A 21,717-nucleotide genomic window follows, 5' to 3' on the forward strand; every position below is an offset into this window, starting at 1 on the left:
ATTCCCCATTGCAACATTTTGCTTCTAGTCCCATTCTTCTGAACCCAATGAAGTCATCATAACTTTTAGATCCGTATCATATTTTCAGTGTTAAAGCCAAAGTCCAGACAGTGGGAATTATTGTTGGCTAGACCAGGTTAAGTATATTTCAAAGCAAATTAATGAATTAAATATCAATGATCAAGAAGGATGTTCAGAACCTATACAGATGCTTACCTCTCACAATGCCAAATAGAAACAAAATAATGTGAAAAAAGATTGAGGGTCACTCCTAAAAAAAAATTATATGAAATTGTGGCATTAATATTGAGAGTTAACACACTCAAATCAGGAAGAGTTGTTAGATGTAATTTATTTAAGTTCTATAGAATTCAGTGAAGCTAGATTTTATTCTGGATGCATTTAATAGGGTAAAAACAATTTCTTCATCATATATTTTTGTAACACAATTAGTTTCATAAGGATTGCATTGGGAGCTGATACATCTGCATGTTACAGGTATAGTGTTATATAGAGTTGAAGCTCTACATAAGATCTCTAAAGAATTTTAACTCTTAAAATATGCTATTACAGAATAACCAGAAAAAAATCACATGGATTGAGTAATTCTTTCTGAAAGGATCTACTGTACTGTATATTATTATGTCATATCACTTTATTTTATTACAGTATATGTCAGATATTCCAGAGTCTAGATTATCAAAAGCACCTTCTTGGTCATTGAGTAAATCATGTGAACTTGGAGCTCTGCTTTATTCAGAGGAGCAAATCAGAATCCCTAATCTGATATTTGTGGAAGAGGTAAATTCCATGTTTGATATAGTTTGTCAAAGTATGTTTTAATATGACAAAAATAAGTGATTATAGACCTTTAAAATTCACTTGGTCTAATCTTTGTTTTATTATAATTTTTGGATGATTCAGTAGAACATTTCTTAAACAGCTTGTTAACTCAAGAACAAAAATTATTTCCACAAGTAGGTGGAAATATTTATTATGCAGCCTATATCATGATGTCCACTGAGGACAGTAAGAATCATCAAACAAATGAAACATTTGTGGGGAAACAGATTTTGCTATCTTGTTGTATCATAGTTTTAATATTACTGAAAGCTGACAGCAGCCCAAATATCATCTGGCTACTCCAACAAATGAATGAAAACATTCTTTTGGCTACGGAGAGCTCCATCCATAGTTTATCATTCATAAGAACGAGAGTCTGATTTGTGCCTTAAACTGAGCCAGAACTTCTAGTTCACAAGACATATTCAACAAACTAGATGGGGTCTGGATATGTAAGTTGTGGAACTTCTAGGTATATAATAAAAATTGTCTTCCAACATTGCTTTAAATTAATGAAGTGCAGTCTAAATCTATCAGAACCATTTGACTTGGAAAAGGAGATAACAGTAAAAATGCACTTCAGAGGATTTACCAGCTGATTGATAACAGTTCAACTATTCTAATTTGGCAAGTTAAAAATCATGTGCCATAATTCCTTCCTTATGTTCGGTATGATTTGAACTAAGAAAATAAGACTATATAATCATTACTAGCCTGTTAACATGTATTATTTCATCTCTTATCTCATATTAGATGGATTTGTCACAGTTTCCTGACTCAATTTATTTCTTTTTAATTCAAGAAGTCCCCTAATTGATAAAAAATTTCTGAAGATGTATTTTTAAAACCATATATAAATCCCACTGAAGACAGATTGCAAGGGTAACAATTTGTGACCTGTACCCCATCTCATTTTTTAAATAAAACAGCTATGGTTATAGATAAGAATCAGGTGGTATATTAATAACATCCAATTTTAATCCTTGGTCCCCAAAATAGTGGATATTTTTATGAACATCAAATTATTGGTAAACTGTTCTAGTATTATTTAATTATTCAGATACAAAATATTTCTAATTGAAGATGTTAACACTGTTACATAATGTAATTTTGATGTTACAGAAGACTTCTGATTAGCAAATCTGAAGTTTTCTATAAATTATTTATCCTGTGCATTTGATTGGAGGTATCGCTTCTTAAAAAGTCTAAGATATTTGCTAACCTGAACTCATTTCTTCTATATGTACAAGTCTGTGTGGAAATTCAAAACATCTAACATATAAATTGTATTTCAATATGTAAAATCTCAAATGCATCAGTATTAATATAATTGCCATATTTTCTTCCTATGAAATCTGACCATTTAAAGCACATTAAATTAAAAAAAGGCTATGAAAAAAGGAAAATTGTCTTATAATTACCAGTTTAAAAACACAGAAAGAGACGAATATAACAGTTCCTCTGACACTTGAATACATTTCTAGTTGACCAATTTCCTCTCATTCTCTTTGCAGCTTTGCAAAAGAAAAATATATCCTTTCAAGAGACCATTCTGTAGATTTCCAGTCCAGGATGCAAACATTCAAGGACATGTTTCTTGTTTACTAATTCATAGAAGAGCCAGCATAATTGTGACAATTCTCTGATCATTCATTATTCACAGTGTTTCACTTTCTTTTGCTGCACATGTATATATGCATGTTATATATCTTTGGCAAGGACAGTCTTTTTAAGTCCCAAAGTCCGTACTTAAATATCCTTGATTTTCACATTTAATTCCAAAACAGCCCCTACCATAAATACGATTGTTCAGTATACATGTGCATACATTTCAAATCTACAGTCCACATATAGAATCATCTTTTTAAAAAGTTGAATAGCTGAGATTCATTCGTAAGTTTAAAATCCACAAACTTCCATTGTATATAGCATATTCAGATATTGTTTTCAGTTTCTATTCATTACAGAGTTATGGTCATGAGCCATAATTTTTATTAGCACAATGTTTATACTGCTGGAGAAATAATGTTTATAGTACATATATGTAGCTACAGAAGAATGTAGATTTTGCTTGCCAAAATTGTCTTTATATGTATGTGTCTTTATATGTATGTGTATACACATACACACATGTGCACCTGCGCGCACACACGTGTGCGTGCACACATACACACATGTACATGTAGATATACAGTACATATAATGTTTCTATTCCATTCTCAATAAAAGAAAGAACAATATGGTGATGAATGTTGAGTTATACCAAAATATCACTTCTTTTGCTACACCATACCACTAAACCAACCATGGCAACTGTCAGAAGAATTGGAATGAAAATCAAAGGAACCAGAATTTTATCTGGAGGATCTTCCCAATGCACTTTATCTGAGGTACAGTTTGTAAAGAATTGTCTATGGATTCCAGTGATGAAGCCTTCAGCCAGTGGGTTAGGCCAAAAGCACTTTGCTGTTGAAACCTTGTGTTCTGTACATAGAATAAAATTGTTGTAATACCTGAAAAAGAAATAATATGAAAATAAGAAATACATTCTCAAAACACTGCTGACAATTATTTTTTTCTTTCTAATTTAATGTACACCTAGTTCAACATATTTTAACATCAAAGATTCTGCTTCTAAAATATAAGTTGCAATAGCTTTTTACAGGTGGTCCTCGATAAACAATCCTAAAAAGATGCAGTACTTTTTATTATTAGTCCTTGAATAATGACCCAAATAGGAACTGCTAAGCAAAGTAATCACTAAGTGGGAAGTCACACTTGAACTGTGCTCTCTGTCTGGAAAGAAATAAGAATAGTCAATTTCACACCTTTTCAGCATCCCTCAGTCACCTGATCACCATTACAATCAATATGATATAATCAGATTGGGAATTGCATGGTGTTATTCTTCTTCTTGTGCCATATCCGTCATTGGACATTGGCGATCATGTTGGTGATCCTATTTTTAACAACAATAAAAAAGTGCTGCTGAGTTTTGTCCAGACCAGTCCCTTAGATTTTGAAGCCATGTTCTTCTTCTGCCTGGACTTAGTTTGCCTTCAATCTTTCCCTGGAAGATTAAATGAATTAGATCATATTTTTCCAGGTGTTGCATCACATGTCCGAAATATTCTAACTTTTGCTTTTTAATGGTTTTGATGATTTGCCTTAGCTTTCCCAGGTGGCTTATCACCTCCTCATTTCTGATTTTGTCAACCCAGTTTATAGGTAACAGCCACCTGTAAAGGGTTTTATACAAACAGCTTATAGTACTCTCGTGAAATATCTTTCTTTCCAATCTCTTTGCTCTGGGGTGGGGTGGGGGGGCGGAAAGAGAAAAAAAGCAATCAATCTTTCCTGTGTGAGTGCCACTGCCAGTGCAATCACATTGCTTTCCATGTGTAGAAAAGCAAACAGTTCACTCTCTTGAAATCTTTCTGCGATCTCTCTACTTGAGGGGGGGGGGAGAGAAAAGCAATTAATTTCTCTAGGCAACCTCTTCTTTACCAGACACCTCCCTCAGTCTTGCAAAGCAGAGAGATTGGAGAAATGATTTCAAGACAGAACTGTAAACTGTTTGCAATAGTATGAACATGGCTACCATGCCCAGGCTCCTAGTGTAATATTCAGTGTGTAGAAGACCAAATAGTCCCCTCTTGTAATCCCCTTCTCTCCAATCTCTCTGCTCTTCAAAGGAGGGGGGGAAGGGGGATACCCCAAATCAGATAATGTATGCTGACTGTAATGGAAATACATCGTTGAGGAATGCTTAAAAGTAATAAATGGCCATAAATGGGTTCAGAGTTATTTTTGCAAAACCATCAAATCTTCAAATGGTTATTCAATAAATGATCTTTAAGTGACGACTACTATGTAGAATTACAAAAGTCCTCTTCTATTTACATTTAAGTACATGAAAGCACCGATTTTTAAAAAAAACATTAGGAGGTTAACTTAATGACCATGACATTAACTTAATTGATGTAGTGTTCGTTTTGCAACCACTAGTTTACTTAATGAGTACTGCAAAAAAAAATCCATCATAAAATTAAATTGGTAATTTTATCATCATTATGACTTAGGGCTGTAATGGGCAGGGTCCATAACTTAAAGACTATCTGTAACATAAAGTTTACAAACTGTAAAATAGTAAATATTGAAGGCCAACATTTGATTTTTAATTTTCCAATTTAAGCAACTTTGGATTATACATAAACAGCACCTTTGGTTGGATGGACATATTAGAATTTAAATACTAAAACTTTAGTATTTCTGGAGACACGGTACATCAGTTAGAATGTTAGATAATGCAAAGTCTAATTTTAAAAAACCAAGCTTTTTTTCTCATGACAAACTGACTGTATGAGAAAACCCAACTTTAAAACTTTGGACAAAGATGATGATATAGAAAAAAATGTATGAAAGCAAAGACATTTATTTTGGATCAACTAACAGATGATGATGAATTTTTAAGATACTCTGTATTAAGAGATAAATATCAGATATCAGATATAATCAGTGGTGGGATTCAAATAATTTAACAACCGGTTCTCTGCCCTAATGATTTCTTCCAACAACCAGTTCACCAAACTGCTCAGAAAGTTAACAACCGGTTCTCCCGAACTGGTGCGAACTGGCTGAATCCCACCACTGGATATAACCCAATGATAATATTTAGAAATACAACATTTGTTAATAACATAGTTTGGACCAGTAGCATTTTTAGCTTTGAGAGATATCTGAAAGAATAATTGGCTAAATCCTTTAAAATAAAATAAAAAACCAATAATCGTCATACATATTTTTTATCAAGAAATCAATTTTATATGCAGATGCTAACATATTAATGGAATAAAGAATGAGAGGTTCCAATATTGTCTAGACCAGGGTGGTCAAACTCCCAGCTGGCAGGCCAGATATATGACGCCCATGCCCGTTTTAGCAAAGGGGAAAAAGTCCCGATATATCATGTGATGACACTGTGACAACGTGAGTTTGACACCCCTGGTCTAGACAATGGGAGAATCTTACCTTGCAACAGTCCTAAAATTACAACCTAGAAAATAAAAATAATATTTATGATTTATTAGACTCCATGTATATAGAAAAATATTATCAGCAGGATTTTTTGGAGATATAATAAAGAAAATACTTCTTTTGAACTAGACACTTATACACCGCTACTATGGTGTAAAAGACTGATATTGCAGCAGTTCAAAGTCAAATGTATGGCTGCAATTATTCATGAATTGCACTTGCCTAATTGCACTTGCTACCTCTAAACGGAAGATCTACAGATTGTAGACTTACAATCTGTAGCATAGCTGTATAATAAAATATAGAACTTTTTAAATACAGAATACAATAGGTTTAAAAATATAGTTGTATAAATGTATTAAATATATACATTTCAATAATATTTACATTAGATGTATGTTTAACACACACACACATACTGTGTTTCCCCAAAAATATGAACCACCCCAAAAAGAAGCCCTATCATGTTTTTGAATGCATGAGCTAAAATTAAGCCCTACCCTATAGGTCAATATCGTTACTAAATGTAGACTATAAAATATATGCCTCAATAATAGCAAAGACTAAAAAGATTCTTGAATGAATTTATACACCTGGACCAGAATATATTTTTACTTAAAAAAGACAAATTAAAAACAATGAGAATCATCTTAAATACATTGGGGTATTATGAAGTACATTCTGAAAAATAAATGGTAATTTTTTTTAGATGCACAGAAAGCATTTGACAATGTAAATTGGCAATTTATGTCACTATAATTAAAATATATGGACTTTGGTGAAAAATTTACTAATATGATTAAGACAATATATTCTAAACCAACTGCAAAGATAATGGTTAATGGGGACATGACAGAGAATTTTAATGCCTTTTGTCCCTCTCCTACTTATATTAACATTCAAAGAAACATTAGACACGATTCAGAAATAAAAGGCATGGAAATAAAAAAAGAAAAATGAAAACTAAAGGTGTTTGCAGATAACCTGGAATTTATTCTAGAAGAACCACAAGAAACTGGACCAAGTTAATAAAAAAATAATAATAGAAGAATATAGTGAAGTTGCAGGATTGAAAATAAATAAAGAGAAAACCAAGATACTCATCAAAAATTTTAAGATAAACAGAAAAAAGAATTGATGAAGAAAGATATTCAGATAGTTAAGAAAGTAAAATACTTATGAATTCAATTAACAGCAAGATGTGCAACTATTAAAAAAGATAATTATACTAAGCTAATGAAAAAAATTAAACTAGATTTGGAAGTGGAAAAATTTGCAATTATTGATGGTAGGAAGAATAGCTACAATAAAAATGAATATCTTGCAGAGATTATTATTCTTGTTCCAAACAATTCCATAAAGTTAGAAAAAAATATTTTGAGGAGCTAAATAAAATGATGTTAAAATATATTTGGCAAGAGAAAAGAGCAAGAATAAGATTGAAAATGTTACAAGACTCTAAAAACAAAGGGGTTTTGGGTTACCAGACTGGGAGCTATACTACCAGGCCTCTGCACTAACATGGGTGAAAGAATGGATAAATCTGAAGTATAAAAGACAATTAATTTTGGAGGGACATGAACTTCATTTGGGATGGCACACCTTTCTATGGTATGGAAAAAACAAAATTCATAGACATTTCCAAAGAGACCTTCCACTTATGACTGTATGACTGTAACTTTGTTGCTGATAATCCTTATGATTTATATTGATATTGATTGTTTCCTGATTGCTTATTTGTAGCCTATGACTATTATTAAGTGTTGTATCATTAAGTGTTAAATTTGTACTCTCTGACCATCATTAAGTGTTGTACCTTGATGAAGGTATCTTTTCTTTTATGTACACTGAGAGCATATGCACCAAAACAAATTCCTTGTGTGTCCAATCACACTTGGCCAATAAAAATTCCATACTATAATATATAATATAATATAATATAATATAATATAATATAATATAATATAATATAATATAATATAATATAATATAATATAATATAATATAATATAATATAATATAATATAATATAATATAATATAATACAATACAATACAATACAATACAATACAATACAATACAATACAATACAATACAATACAATACAATACAATACAATACAATACAATATAATATAATATAATATAATATAATAAACAACAGAGTTGGAAGGGACCTTGGAGGCCTTCTAGTCCAACCCCCTGCCCAGGCAGGAAACTGTACACCATCTCAGTCAGATGGTTATCCAACATTTTCTTAAAAATTTCCAGTGTTGGAGCATTCACAGCATACTCTTCTCTTCTGTTCTGTTCTGTTCTGTTCTGTTCTGTTCGGAATGCTTTGCTGATGGTATGGGGAAAAATCAAAAGAAAACATGAAAATATCAATCTGGCTCTCCACGATGGAGGCACTGATACATCCAAACTCTGTGAACATGGAAAAAAATTACAAGATATAAAGACATTTTGAATGAAAAAGGGAAACTTAAAACTAAGCAAGAATTGAAAAAGCAAGGGATTGACCTAGCATGATGGCCACACATGCAAATACAATCAAGGTATGAGAAAGATGTAAATATGTATGGTTTCTATAAAGAACCAACAGCATTAGATCAGTTACTACTAGGGACATATGAAAAACTAATAAAGAAAACGTATAGCTATCTATTGAGCATCAAAATGAAGAACAAGTGAAAGAAACAATGTTAGTGTGGTCCAAAATCTTTGGATATACTATAGTGTTAGATAAATGGCAGAAACTATGGGATAGAAATTATAAATTAATGATGTCAACTACCTATAAGGAAAATTTATATAAAATGTTTTATAGGTAGCATTTACCACCAGCAAGAATGGCAAAGAAGTTTAAAAACATGTCCGCCAAATATTGGAAATGTACCAGTAATCAGATACCAGGTTCGTACTATCATATGTGGTGGACATGTCCAAAGGCAAAAAAACATTGTACAACAGTACATTACATGGTTAGAAAAAATGGTGAAGCAACATATTGATTTAAAACCAGAAATATTCTTGATTTGGGTATTTTAGCAGAACAGGATAACAAAGGGAATATATGTTTAATTTTAGATGTGTTAGTAGCTAAATTTGTTTTTGCACAACAACTGAAAAATGAAGAGATCCTAACAGATGAAAGTGTAATAAAAAAATATTAGAATGCGCAGAGATGGATAAATTAACACTCAAAATAAAGGAGAAGGAAGAAACAGAATATTTCTTAACATGGGATTTGTTTTATCAATGGTTAGTTAATAGAAACAGAAGTTAGAAACTTAAAAGTTTAAGAAAATGATTAACTACACAATGAATTGATTAGTATAAGTAAATATTATTATTAGTGTGTGATTATAACCAATGATATGAATATTATTGTTATTATTACTATTATTATTTGTCAGAACTAACTGTACTCAGACTGTGCTCATGTAGATATTGTGGTTTTACATTTATTAAAGAAAAATGTATAAATAAAACATATAATTAAAAAAATTAAGCCCTATCCCTAAAATTAGCCCTAATTAAGACCCTGTCCACCTCAGGGGGCAGAAGGTTGGGCTAAGTCCTGGGTACAAATTAAGCTAGGGTGGGAATGAGGTGGTGGAGTTGCCCTAGTTATCAGGCCTTGAACACCCCTACACTTGCCTCGCCTTGCCGGTCTATTTCTTCTGCGGCCAGTTGTTGCCGCTCACACACATCGCCCCTGGCCTCCATTTCACCATCAGAGCCTTCTGGAAAGCCCGCTGCAGCCAAGAAAAAAGATCCGGATTGATGTTCATGTTGCCTCGCCCTCAGTTTTGCTTTCAGAGGCTTCCAGAAAGCCCTCTGCAGCCAATAACAGAGCTCCAGATTGATCCAGAGCTCTTTTATTGGGTATAGATGCCTTCTGCAAAGCCTCTGAAGGCGAAATGGAAGCCAGAGGGTGCCGTGCGTGTCAATCCAGAACCCATTTCTCAGCTACAGAGGGCTTCATGGAAGGCTCTGATGGCGAAACGCAGGCTCAGGCGATGCATGCAAATGTCGGCAAGGAGCTGCAAAAGAAGTGGGCCAGCAGTGGGTTCCTGCTGGACGAGGCTGTCGGTGCCACTGCCATGAGGTGTTAATAATTAGACGCCCCCGAAAAGCAGCCCTAGCCGTTTTTTCAGGAGTCAAAAGAAAATAAGACTGAGTCTACTTTTTGGGGAAACACGGTATATATGTAATTTTTTATTGCAATAATGACATAATTATTTTTTTCTTTGCCACTTTAGCACTTTTTATGTGTCCCCTTTTCCCTTATTTTTGATAAAGTATCTATCTGCATTAATTTTATTATTTATTATTTTATTTATTATTTAAATTTGTTTCCACCCATATTGCTGCAAAACAACTCTAGGTGGCTTACACCAAAGTAAAACCATAAATATATTTACAAATATATAAAATCACATCAAAATTGTAATAAAAATATAAAGGGGTGACATGATAATAGTGTTTGTAATTTTTTCCGTTTGTTAGTTTATAGGCTTGATTTGAAAATCCATTCATTCTCTTAATTTATTTTGTGAGATTAAGCATATATATATATATATTCTTGGAAAAAGTCTTATATTGTTTCAACTGGAAGAAAATCAGCTCCTTCATAAAGTATAGTAGATTTGTTCAAAAGTTGGTAGATCAGTAGTTGTTTATTTCCTTATTCCCTCCTTATTTAGAGTAGTTTACAAACTTGCCCTTGGGCTTCCATATTTTTGCTATTCTAATTAATTTTATATTATTCCCCTGTACTGCTTGTGGCTTAATTAAGCCCATTGGTATATTAGAACAGGACACTGTTGTGGTTAATTGTTGATGTATAAAACAGTGTGATCATTGCAAAAAATTTTGCAATGTTGTCACAGATATACCTTTAATCTCTATCTATTCACCACAAACTTGACATAAAACTCAACAGAAGATGTTCTTAATACTTTTTTTTTCTTTTTGACAAAATATTTACACTCCTTGTATCCTTGCAGGTGTAAGTCAGGAAGGATATACTGAGACAATAAAAATGTTAACATTGGATTGTTCAAAAATCTTAAAACCTTACTTATTGTAATTCTGTTGACAGAATTATCATCAGCAGATTGTCAAATACTTTTCTTTTGTTATAAATACTGTTAACATCTGTTTGTAGAGAGTAGTGAACAAAGCAGATGTATTTCTAACAAAGGTCTAATAATAATTGTTTTGCAAATCAGTTTTTCAAAAACAGATTTTCAGTGATACTGCTCTACATGTATTTGGGATGATGTAAGCATATTTATATCTATATTTCCAGCTTTAAATCAAGAATGAAAATGTATGATTTTACCCCCTTCCTGCAAAAATGGTTTTCTCCTTGTGGACAAAAAATGTAACATAAATTCTATTTTCTAACCATTCTCAGTGTATGCTTAATGGAAAATTGGGCATGAGAATAATCAAGTCATGGTTAGTGATTAAGGTATCAGACTAGAAACGGAGACAGTGAGAATTCTAATCCTGCCTTGGGCATAAAGCTAGCTGGGTGACTTTGGAATAGTCTCTTTCTCTAAGCCCTAGAAAGGAGAAATGTAAACCGTTTAAGGGAAGAGGGGGACTTTTTCACAAGAACTTGCTAAGAAAACAACTTGTCCAGGAAGTCTCTGAGAATCAGACACAACTGAAAAGAACAATAACAAAAACAAAAAATAAACAAGTCATTTTTGCTGAGATTCAAATATAGAAACTGCCACAAAGCACAGCTACCAAATGGTGAGACTGGCCAGAGAAAAATTATTTTGCAAGCCACATCTAACCACAGCTTGTTTCTTTGCATTTTCTTTATCCTTGTCCTACCCATATCAGAATTTATGTTACTTATGATAATGTATTAATACTTCTAGTTTTTGCACTATATATTTGTAAAATGAAATACAAGATATAAAATTTATATTCAATAATTAATAAATACTCGCTTGAAATGAAAAGGCCTTTGAGAAATACATAGTCCTTGACTTACAAGCATTTGTTTAGTCTTAGGTCAAAATTACAATGGCACTGATAAAAGTGACTTACAAATGATCCTCAAAATTGTCACAGCTTCCCCATGATTATATAACCAGAATTCAAGCACTTGATAACCCACATGTATTTACAATTATTGCAGTATCCCAGGGTCACAGGATTGCCATTTGCGATCTTTCCAGTTATCTTCCAGCAAGCAAAGTCAAAGGAGAAAACCAGATTCACTTGTTTGATTCATTTAACAATTGCAGTAATTTGATTAACAACCATGGCAAAAGTCAAAAACTTTGGCACAACTCACGTAACAACCATCTTGCTTCACAATGGAAATTCTGGTCCCAATTGTGGTTGTAAGTTGAGGACTACCTGTAAACTAGCTAAAAATACTGGTAGAATGCTCAGTTGTGACCTTGGTTAGCTTTTATTAGCATAATCTCTGCCACAGGAAAATAAATGGAAGAAATCAGTTAGTCTCTTCCAGTTTTTTGGAGAAAGTTTAAATATAGATACAGTATACTGTAATAATTTTCAAACTTTAAAAAAAGTGAGAAATTAGTTTGCCATATTACCTGGGGTACAAAAAAAATTTCTTTCCTACACACTAGTGGTCAACCAGGTTTGCTGATCAGGTGTGGCTGGCTATGGAGACACTTATTTTCCTATCTGATTTTAATATCAAGGCAAGAGCCTTAAAAGCAGTAGTGGTTTCTTTAAGCATCACATTAACACCTTAAGCATTTGACACAAAGCAGCTGCATTTTTCTACAGACACGGAAAACTGAAAACACATCTGTTTTAGAAAAGACTTTTGCAAATTGTTGATGGATTCCTTCCAAATAAATTTCAAAGCATGCACAGCAAGATCATTGTATTTGCTCTTGAAGAGAGATAGGCTTCCAATGGATTTCATAAAGAAGAGAAACAAACCTTTAGTATGGCAATTAGCACTAGCTCTCTTTTTTATATATAATATATATATATATAAACCTCAGAAAACATATATATATAAATATATGAACTATCGCCAAAACTGAACACTTTAACAACAGAATAATCAGAGAAGCCATCGAGATAGAAAAACGCCCACACAGCATGAACAAACGAGATGATATCTCCCGCCTACCAGCCATTTGGAAACCCGCCCTTATTGACAAACGAGTGTCTAACACGAGGAATGACACCAGACCCACACTCACGAGGTCCACACAGGATGTCACCACCACACATCCACCCAGAAAGCAGACCCAAACCCACACTGATCAGGAAGCACGACCAAGGACCAGAAGCCAGACCGCAGCTGCAACATTAGCCATTTCAAACCCCTCCAATCCATACATGCAGCAGACTGACACCCACTACGAAGATGTAGCACGACCACGAACACGAAGCCAAACAGCAGCAGTGCAGCTCACCAGCTCAAATCCCCCTGCAACTCAGACTAATCTGAGCACAACCAAGCCCCCACCCAAACAGGACACACCCCCAGCCAATCAGAGCACAAAAAAACCCCATCCAATCAGAGCACAGCCAAGCTCCCACCCAATCAGTTCAAACCCCCACTAGCAGTTAAAAAGGAAGAAACAGCTGCAATCACACATTGCTCCCAGAAGCACGAAGCTGAAGCCTGAAGATGACGAATGAGACTTCGTCGAAACGTTGCCAAGACACTTCCAATTTTACGCGGGAGAAAACCCAAATAACCAAAGACCTACATACAAACACCCGCGAAAACCTCAGAAAACATATATATATTTATATATATATATAATATTATATATTATATATACACACACACACACACACACACACACACACACACACATATGAGAGGTCGAACGACTAGCCTTGTGGTGCAACCAAAACAATCTGGAACTGAACACACTCAAAACCGTAGAAATGGTGGTAGACTTTAGGAGAAACCCTTCCATACTTCCACCTCTCACAATACTAGACAACACAGTATCAACAGTAGAAACCTTTACATTTCTAGGTTCTATCATATCGCAAGAACTAAAATGGACAGCTAACATCAAAAACATCATCAAAAAAGGACAACAAAGAATGTTCTTTCTGCGCCAACTCAGTAAGCTCAAACTGCCCAAGGAGCTGCTGATTCAGTTCTATAGAGGAATTATTGAGTCTGTCATTTGCACCTCTATAACTGTCTGGTTCGGTTCTGCAACCCAACAAGAAAGACACAGACTTCAGAGGATAATTAGAACTACAGAAAAAATAATTGCTACCAACCTACCTTCCATCAGGACCTGTATACTACACGAATCAAGAAGAGGGCCGTGAAAATATTTACAGATCCCTCACATCCAGGACACAAACTCTTTCAACTCCTACCCTCAAAATGACGCTATAGAGCACTGCACACCAGAACAACTAGACACAAGAACAGTTTTTTCCCGAAGGCCATCACTCTGCTAAACAATTCCCTCAACACTGTCAAACTATTTACTAAATCTGCACTACTATTAATCTTCTCATCATTCCCATCACCAATCTCTTTCCACTTATGACTGTATGACTGTAACTTTGTTGCTGGCAATCCCTATGATTTATATTGATATATTGACCATCAATTGTGTTGTAAATGTTGATGAAGGTATCTTTTCTTTTATGTACACTGAGAGCATATGCACCAAGACAAATTCCTTGTGTGTCTAATCACACTTGACCAATAAAATTCTATTCTATTCTATTCTATTCTATTCTATTCTATTCTATTCTATTCTATTCTCTCTCTTTTTTAAGCTTTAGCACTTCCCTGAGGCCAGAAACCTCTCTCTTACAGAATACCTTGTACTTCCATTTTTGCAAAAATTACTCTGTTGTTTAATGTTAATATGTAAACATTTTAGAAACCAATTTAAAAGGATTCACTTCCTTGAAACTGGATTAAATTAGTTGTTATAGCAGAATTAAGTTGTTCTGTATAAAAGAGCAATTTAAAATCTGGACATCCTTAGAAGTAGAAGTGATTTAACTGTACTTGAAAACAACTTGTTTTCAGAAGGTTTTTATTTTTCCTCTGGGATTTCCTCTTAAAAATCCAGCATTGTTTATCACTGAGATTACTTCTGGCTGAAGAATTAGTTTTATGTGGGAGTTATACATAATCATGTAATACAAAAATCGTTTTAGAAAATTATGGTGAGCTAAAGTATTCATATGTATTAATAACTGCATGGTGTTTTTACTGTATTGTCTTCATGCCAGAGTCTTGTTAATTGCTATGAAATAAGGAAAAACAAAATGAGATAACCAAGTCCTCCTTAGGAAACAAGATTGTTAATTGCAACTTGAAAATGTGTTCAGTTAGCTGTCATCTCTCAGATTTTATACAATTAAGTGCTTTAAATTAAAAGGCTTTCCTCAGTCCCTAGGCACATATGATGCACATGGCTAGTCGCATGGAAGCCAATTCGTTGGTTTTAGTCCTTCCCCAGTCCTAATCATTTCTGTGACTTTATTAGTTTTGTTCCCAAATCATATACTACTAGTAGTAGTACTACTTTATATTCCCAAAATATGGAAATTTATGAGGCAGTCCTAGTTTTAGGATTTTACTTAGCCACAGGATATCTTTGGGTTGATCATTATCATTACAAGATTTGTGTGCACACACACACACACACACACACAATATGTGTGTGTGCACATGTGCATGTATATAAAGTCAGTGTTGACTCCTGGCAACTGTCTGCCTTGCAGGTTTTTTAACAAGATTCCATTATGCCACTGCCTGCTTTCCAGGACTAACAAAGAACGACTGGCTCAAAGTTATCCAGTGAGTTTTGTATCTAAGGGGGAGACAATAATTTAATCTCCTGACTTCTAGTCTGGTGCCTTAACTACTATACCAGACTAGTTCTGAGGATTTAATAAAATGGATGGGGAGCACCAAAAATATTCCTAGGAAGGCTATGGTCGAGTGATAATTTGTGTTAAATGGCAGAGAAAGAAAGGAGAATGAAAGAAAGGCATAAGTCATCCCTCTTTTTGCTTCTTTTGCTGAGATACCGTATTTTTCGGAGTATAAGACATACCAGAGTATAAGATGCACCTTAGTTTTTAGGGAGGAAAATAAAAAAAAAGTTGATTGGCAGTGGATTGGCCTCCCGGAATACCCCCAATCAGCTGTTCTCAGAGGTGAATTTTAGCAACAGGTTCCTTGCTTGTGAGCTCTGTGCCTTCCTTTTTTTTTTTTTTTTGGCTTTTTTTTCTGCCTCTGAAAGTCTCTGAAACAGAGCTTCAGAAAAAAAGGCCTCTGAAGCTCTGTTTGGGGGCTTCTTTTCTGAAGCTTCATTTCTGATGTTTTTTTCAGCCTCTGAAACCTCCACTTTAGAAGCTGGATGGGGCTACATTCAGAGTATAAGACGCACCCAGATTTTCACCGTCTTTTTTTGGGGGGGGGAAGGGGGCATCTTATACTCCGAAAAATAAAGTACTTCAATTCATTTCAGCATCTCAGCATCTTATTCTGTCCTCTGAGCTGCTCCCATGGAGACAGCCTCTCTATGCCTCTCTAATGTTATCACCTGAGCAGCTTTATTTTAGTTTGAAAAATGCATAGGAGACAAACAACATTCGTCTACTGAGTGTCTCTTCTTTCCCATGTTAAATTGTCTTTTTAAAAATAAGCTATTTCATGTTTTCTGTAATAAGGATATGAAAAGAAATACAATAGAGCAGCGGTCCCCAACTTTGCAGTTTGGCGGCCCAGCTGGGTGAGAGAGAGGAACTGGGCTGCGCAAACAGCAGGATGATACACACATGCACACATAGCCCTTGCGCAAGCACATATGTGTGCATCTCACCTGGCACATGCAGTAGGCCAACGTGTGCACGTGAATGCCCGCCAGCCCACCACTCATGCAAGTTGAGCTCTGCGTGTGCATAGCACACTCCGACTAGCCACTCACATGGCTCAATTCCAAACAGGCCACAGCCCGGTAGTGGGCTGCAGTCCAGGGTTGGGGACCCCTGCGATAGAGAGAGGAATATTTAATCTTAACATTAAGTTAAACTGAAGAATATGATAGCAATTGAGTATCTTTGGAGATCAGAGAGCTGAAACTATTTTCCATATCATTGTTTCCAGCTTTTGGCTCAGTGTAGCAATCTGATGAGATGTATGAAACATAAACCACCAAGATCCCAAGGGGTCAACAGCCGTTTGTTTGATGTATGAGAAACTTTCATTTATATATTTTCTTAAGTTAGGCCGTCTAAATTTTCCCTTCTGGCAATATGTGTAAAAATGTGTTTCTTAAAAAATAGTAAGCAGTATTTAAAAAGCCTAATTTTTAAAAATGGGACCGATAAGTTTCCCATCCTTGGCTCACAGTACTCCTTCTGCAGTTGCTTTTATTAGGGAAGAAGCAGACTGAGGTGCTGATGATACCCATCATGGTGCTTTTAAACTCCTTTCCCTTTTCTCTATTTTTTGTGGGGAGTAACATTAAATGAAGGCATGGGCAGTTTTTGCACTGCCAGATGGTTGCCTGGCCCAATGTTTTAATAATCCATGCTGACAATGGAAGAAGAAAATGGTACTTCTATTGCCACCACAACTGAAATAGGAAGTGAGAAAATGCAATTTAGAGCTTCCTCAGGGTTCACAGATATTTCATAATGTCTGCTCAAATTTTCATATAATTTAGATAAATAAAAGAGTGGGGGAAAGTAGTCAAAAAAGCAAAGAAAATTGATAGTAGATAATCAAGAGATTTATTAAATGATTGCCATTACGTTTTTACGTTTCCTCCCTCATTGCGTCGGCAGATAACCGCCCGGCCGCCCTGTTTCGGGTGACCCGCTCTCTCCTTCAACAGGAGGGGCGAGAGGGCCCATTATAAGGGCGTGCCAAGGAGTTTAACGGTTATCTATACGATAAAATCGTTCAGCTTCGGGATGGATTGGATCAAAATTGGGTAGATCCAGGCAAGAGGTTCGAGACTCATCTTGTTGAGACTATTTGGGATAGTTTTGATCCTGTGACTCCCGAGGACATGGACAGGTTGCTGGGGAGGTTGAATGCCACCACATGTTTACTGGACCCGTGCCCCTCCTGGTTGGTGCTGGCCACGCAGGAGGTGACACGAGGTTGGCTCCGGGGGATTACAAATGCTTCTTTGCAGGAGGGGGTCTTTCCTGCTGCCTTGAAAGAGGCGGTAGTGAGACCCCTCCTCAAGAAGCCTTCCCTGGACCCAGCTGTTTTAGGAAATTATCGTCTGGTCTCCAACCTTCGCTTTACGGCGAAGGTTGTAGAGAGTGCGGTGGCACGTCAATTACTCCAGTACCTGGATGAAACTGTCTATCTAGACCCATTCCAGTCCGGCTTTCGACCCAGATACAGTACGGAGACGGCTTTGGTCACGTTGGTTGATGATCTCTGGAGGGCCAGGGACAAGGGTTACTCCTCTGCCCTGGTCATATTAGACCTCTCAGCGGCTTTCGATACCATCGACCATGGTATCCTGCTGCGCCGGCTGGGGAGTTTGGGAGTGGGAGGCACCGTTTATCGGTGGTTCTCCTCCTATCTCTCTGACCGGACGCAGACGGTGTTGGCAGGGGGGCAGAGATCGACCCCGAGGCGCCTATGTGTGGGGTGCCACAGGGGTCGATTCTCTCACCTCTCCTGTTCAACATCTATATGAAGCCACTGGATGAGATCATCAGTGGTTTTGGGGTGAGGTACCAACTGTACGCTGATGATACGCAGCTGTACTTTTCCACCCCAGGCCACCCCAACAAAGCTATTGAAGTACTGTCCCGGTGTCTAGAAGCCATACGGGTCTGGATGGGGAGGAACAGGCTCAAGCTTAATCCCTCCAAGACGGAGTGGCTGTGGATGCCGGCACCCCAGTACAATCAGCTGCAGCCGCGGCTGACTGTTGGGGGCGAGTCATTGGCCCCAATGGAAAGGGTGCGCAACTTGGGTGTTCTCCTGGATGGGCGGTTGTCTTTTGAAGATCACTTGACGACCGTCTCCAGGAGAACTTTTTATCAGGTTCGCCTGATTCGCCAGTTGCGCCCCTTCCTGGACCGGGATGCCCTATGCACGGTCACTCATGCTCTTGTTACCTCTCGCTTGGACTACTGCAATGCTCTCTACATGGGGTTCCCCTTGAAGAGCACCCGGAGGCTCCAGTTAGTCCAGAATGCAGCTGTGCAGGTGATAGAGGGAGCGGTTCGGAGCTCCCATGTAACACCCATCCTGCGCAGACTGCACTGGCTGCCTGTTGTATTCCGGGTGCGCTTCAAGGTATTGGTTACCACCTTTAAAGTGCTCCATGGCTTAGGACCGGGATATTAACGGGGCCGTCTACTGCCATCTTCTACCTCCCAGTGACCTGTGCGTTCTCACAAAGAGGGACTCTTTAGGGTGCCGTCAGCCAAGCAATGTCAACTGGCGGCTCCCAGGGGAAGGGCCTTCTCTGTGGGGGCTCCTACCCTGTGGAACGAACTTCCCCCTGGACTTCGACAACTACCTGACCTTCGGACCTTTCGCCGCGGAACTTATCTATTCCATCTTGCCGGACTGGCTTGAATTTTTAAATCTTTTAGCTGATTTTATGGGTTTGAAATTTTTATTAATTTTATAGGGTTGATCGTATTTTAAAATGAGGCCAAATTGAATAAGTTTTTTAATGTCTGTTTTTATTATTGTATGTGCTGTATTTTATCTTGGCTGTAAACTGCCCTGAGTCCTTCGGGAGAAGGCAGTATACAAATTAAAATATTATTATTATTATTATTAAAGAAATGGCAAATATGGTTAAAGGTCCATTTTCAAATATTAAAAAACCTACCCAGACTTCTTTAAGTTGTGGCCAACCAACATGCTACCCTTCTAGAATTTCTTTCAACCACAATGAGGAATCAACATTTGCATTTAAATGATAAAACTAGACTTGTAAGAATTTGTGTTTATTAAGCTTACTCAAATGCATGTTCCAGAAATCTTTGCAACAGTTCCTAAAATCGTAAATGCTTTTTAAAATTTATATTTATTACTCAGAAGTATCATAAAGAGATTTAATGATGAGTTGTGTCAATATGCTTGTGATACGTTTCTTTTACTACATCCTCAGGAAATATCCATTGTAAGAATGAGCTGAATCTAAACAAGATAAAAATACTTTGCTGTGAAGTATTATAATTTTGGGGATGTGAAAATCCTCCGCATCTGGATATACCCGTGATGGTGAACCTATGGCACACGTGAGCACCAGAAACCGAAAGAGCAACCACCCGGTACACATGTGTGTACCAGGAAGATGATCTTCCGATTTCTGGCACACACATGTGCACCGGCCAGCTGGTCTTCGTGCACACATGCATGCCAGAAACCGGAACACCAGGTGGCCGGTGAGCATGTGTGCACCAGAAACTAGAAGAGCAGAGACCTGGCATGTGCATTGGGTGGCTTCTCTTTTGGTTTCTGATGCACGCATGGGCATCGGCCAGGTGGTCTTTGTGTACGCATGCATGCCAGAAACCACAAGGCCAGGTAGCCGGTGCACATGCACGTGCTGGAAACCGGAAGAGCAGCTGTCCCATGCACGCATGCTCTTCCAGTTTCCAGCACATACGCATGCTCCCGTTTTGGCACTTAGTGTCGAAAAGGTTCACTAACACTGGGATATACAGTAATTATTTTTATCCAATGAGCAGCTTCAGGGATTGGGGTGTGAAGGCAGGGTCGGCAGCCGATCAACTTGGAACTTGAATTTAAGTCCAGTGAGACAAATTAAACAAGCTCCAAGTTGATTGGCTATCATATCCCAATCCCTGAAGCAAACCAGCATCCAACAGCAAGCAGGAGGCTGCTGGCACCACCCAGTCTAAGCCCAAACGAAGATTGCAGGACCGCTATAGTAATGTAATGAAGCCTACAAATTGTTACAGTCTGAACCAATCACTTTTAGGCTTTCTTCTAGGAACAGTTACAAAATTAATATATTAGTCAATACTCTTGACTTTTATCTCAAAATAAAAGTCGTCTAAATTCTTAATGCTCTACACACCTGTAAATTTGTTCATATTTCCCCTTTCCTCCCTCCCTTTCCTTCCTCCTTCCTCCTTTCCTTTCTCCTCCACCTAAACCACTTTGCTATCTAGGAAGAAAATGAAGAGAAATATATACTCTCTCAAATGTAGAACTTATCTGCATTCTTGACAGTTACTGTTTAAAAAAAGCAGCAGGCCAATGTATCTAATAGCTATGTAGCAAGAGTAAAAAATAGATTGAAGATATAAGATATAAGAAGAATTTGGAACTGCTATTTGCTTATGAATTCAACAAGTTTGTATCCATGATACTATATTTTAATATGTTTTCTCATTATTTGGTGGGCATTTCAGTAGCTTAATAATAATGTTTTATTTATTCATTTTTATGATAGATGTAAATAAAATGTACATAAAATGTAAAATGTCTGAAAAAAATGATAGATGATTATAAGATATGTATATTCTCAGCTATTGTTTAAATAAGTAATGATATGAAGAGTTACTGTAAAGTATTTTTTTAGAATCATTACAAATCTGCAAAATATTAATTAACTCAAAGAACAACAGCCAGCAATCTGTCACAGCTGCCAAAAAACCTGACACAGTCCTAGGCTGCATTTAACAGAAGGATAGAATCAAGATTAAGTTAAATGTTAGTATCACTTTATAATGCCTTGGTAAGATCACACTTGGAATATTGCATCTAATTTTAGTTGCCACAGATATAAAAAAGATGTTGAGACTCTAGAAATAATGCAGAAAAGAGTAGCAAAGATGATTAGGG

General features: G+C 36.4%; 1 protein-coding gene across 2 annotated transcripts in view; it reads right to left on the minus strand.

Moving 5' to 3' along the window:
- Positions 1 to 321: 321 nt before the first annotated feature.
- Positions 322 to 21,717, minus strand: part of RAMP3 (receptor activity modifying protein 3) — a 74,160-nt gene continuing 52,764 nt past the window's right edge. The window contains exon 3 of one of the 2 annotated variants that reach the window (XM_058183230.1): positions 322 to 3,356. In XM_058183230.1, coding sequence (XP_058039213.1) covers positions 3,101 to 3,356 — 256 coding nt within the window. In that variant the 3' untranslated portion in view covers positions 322 to 3,100. The remainder of the gene's footprint in view (positions 3,357 to 21,717) is intronic. The other variant, XM_058183229.1, reaches the window with a different exon arrangement.

The sequence above is a fragment of the Ahaetulla prasina genome, chromosome 4 (genome assembly GCF_028640845.1).
Source record: "Ahaetulla prasina isolate Xishuangbanna chromosome 4, ASM2864084v1, whole genome shotgun sequence".
NCBI classification, from domain to species: Eukaryota; Metazoa; Chordata; class Lepidosauria; order Squamata; family Colubridae; genus Ahaetulla; species Ahaetulla prasina.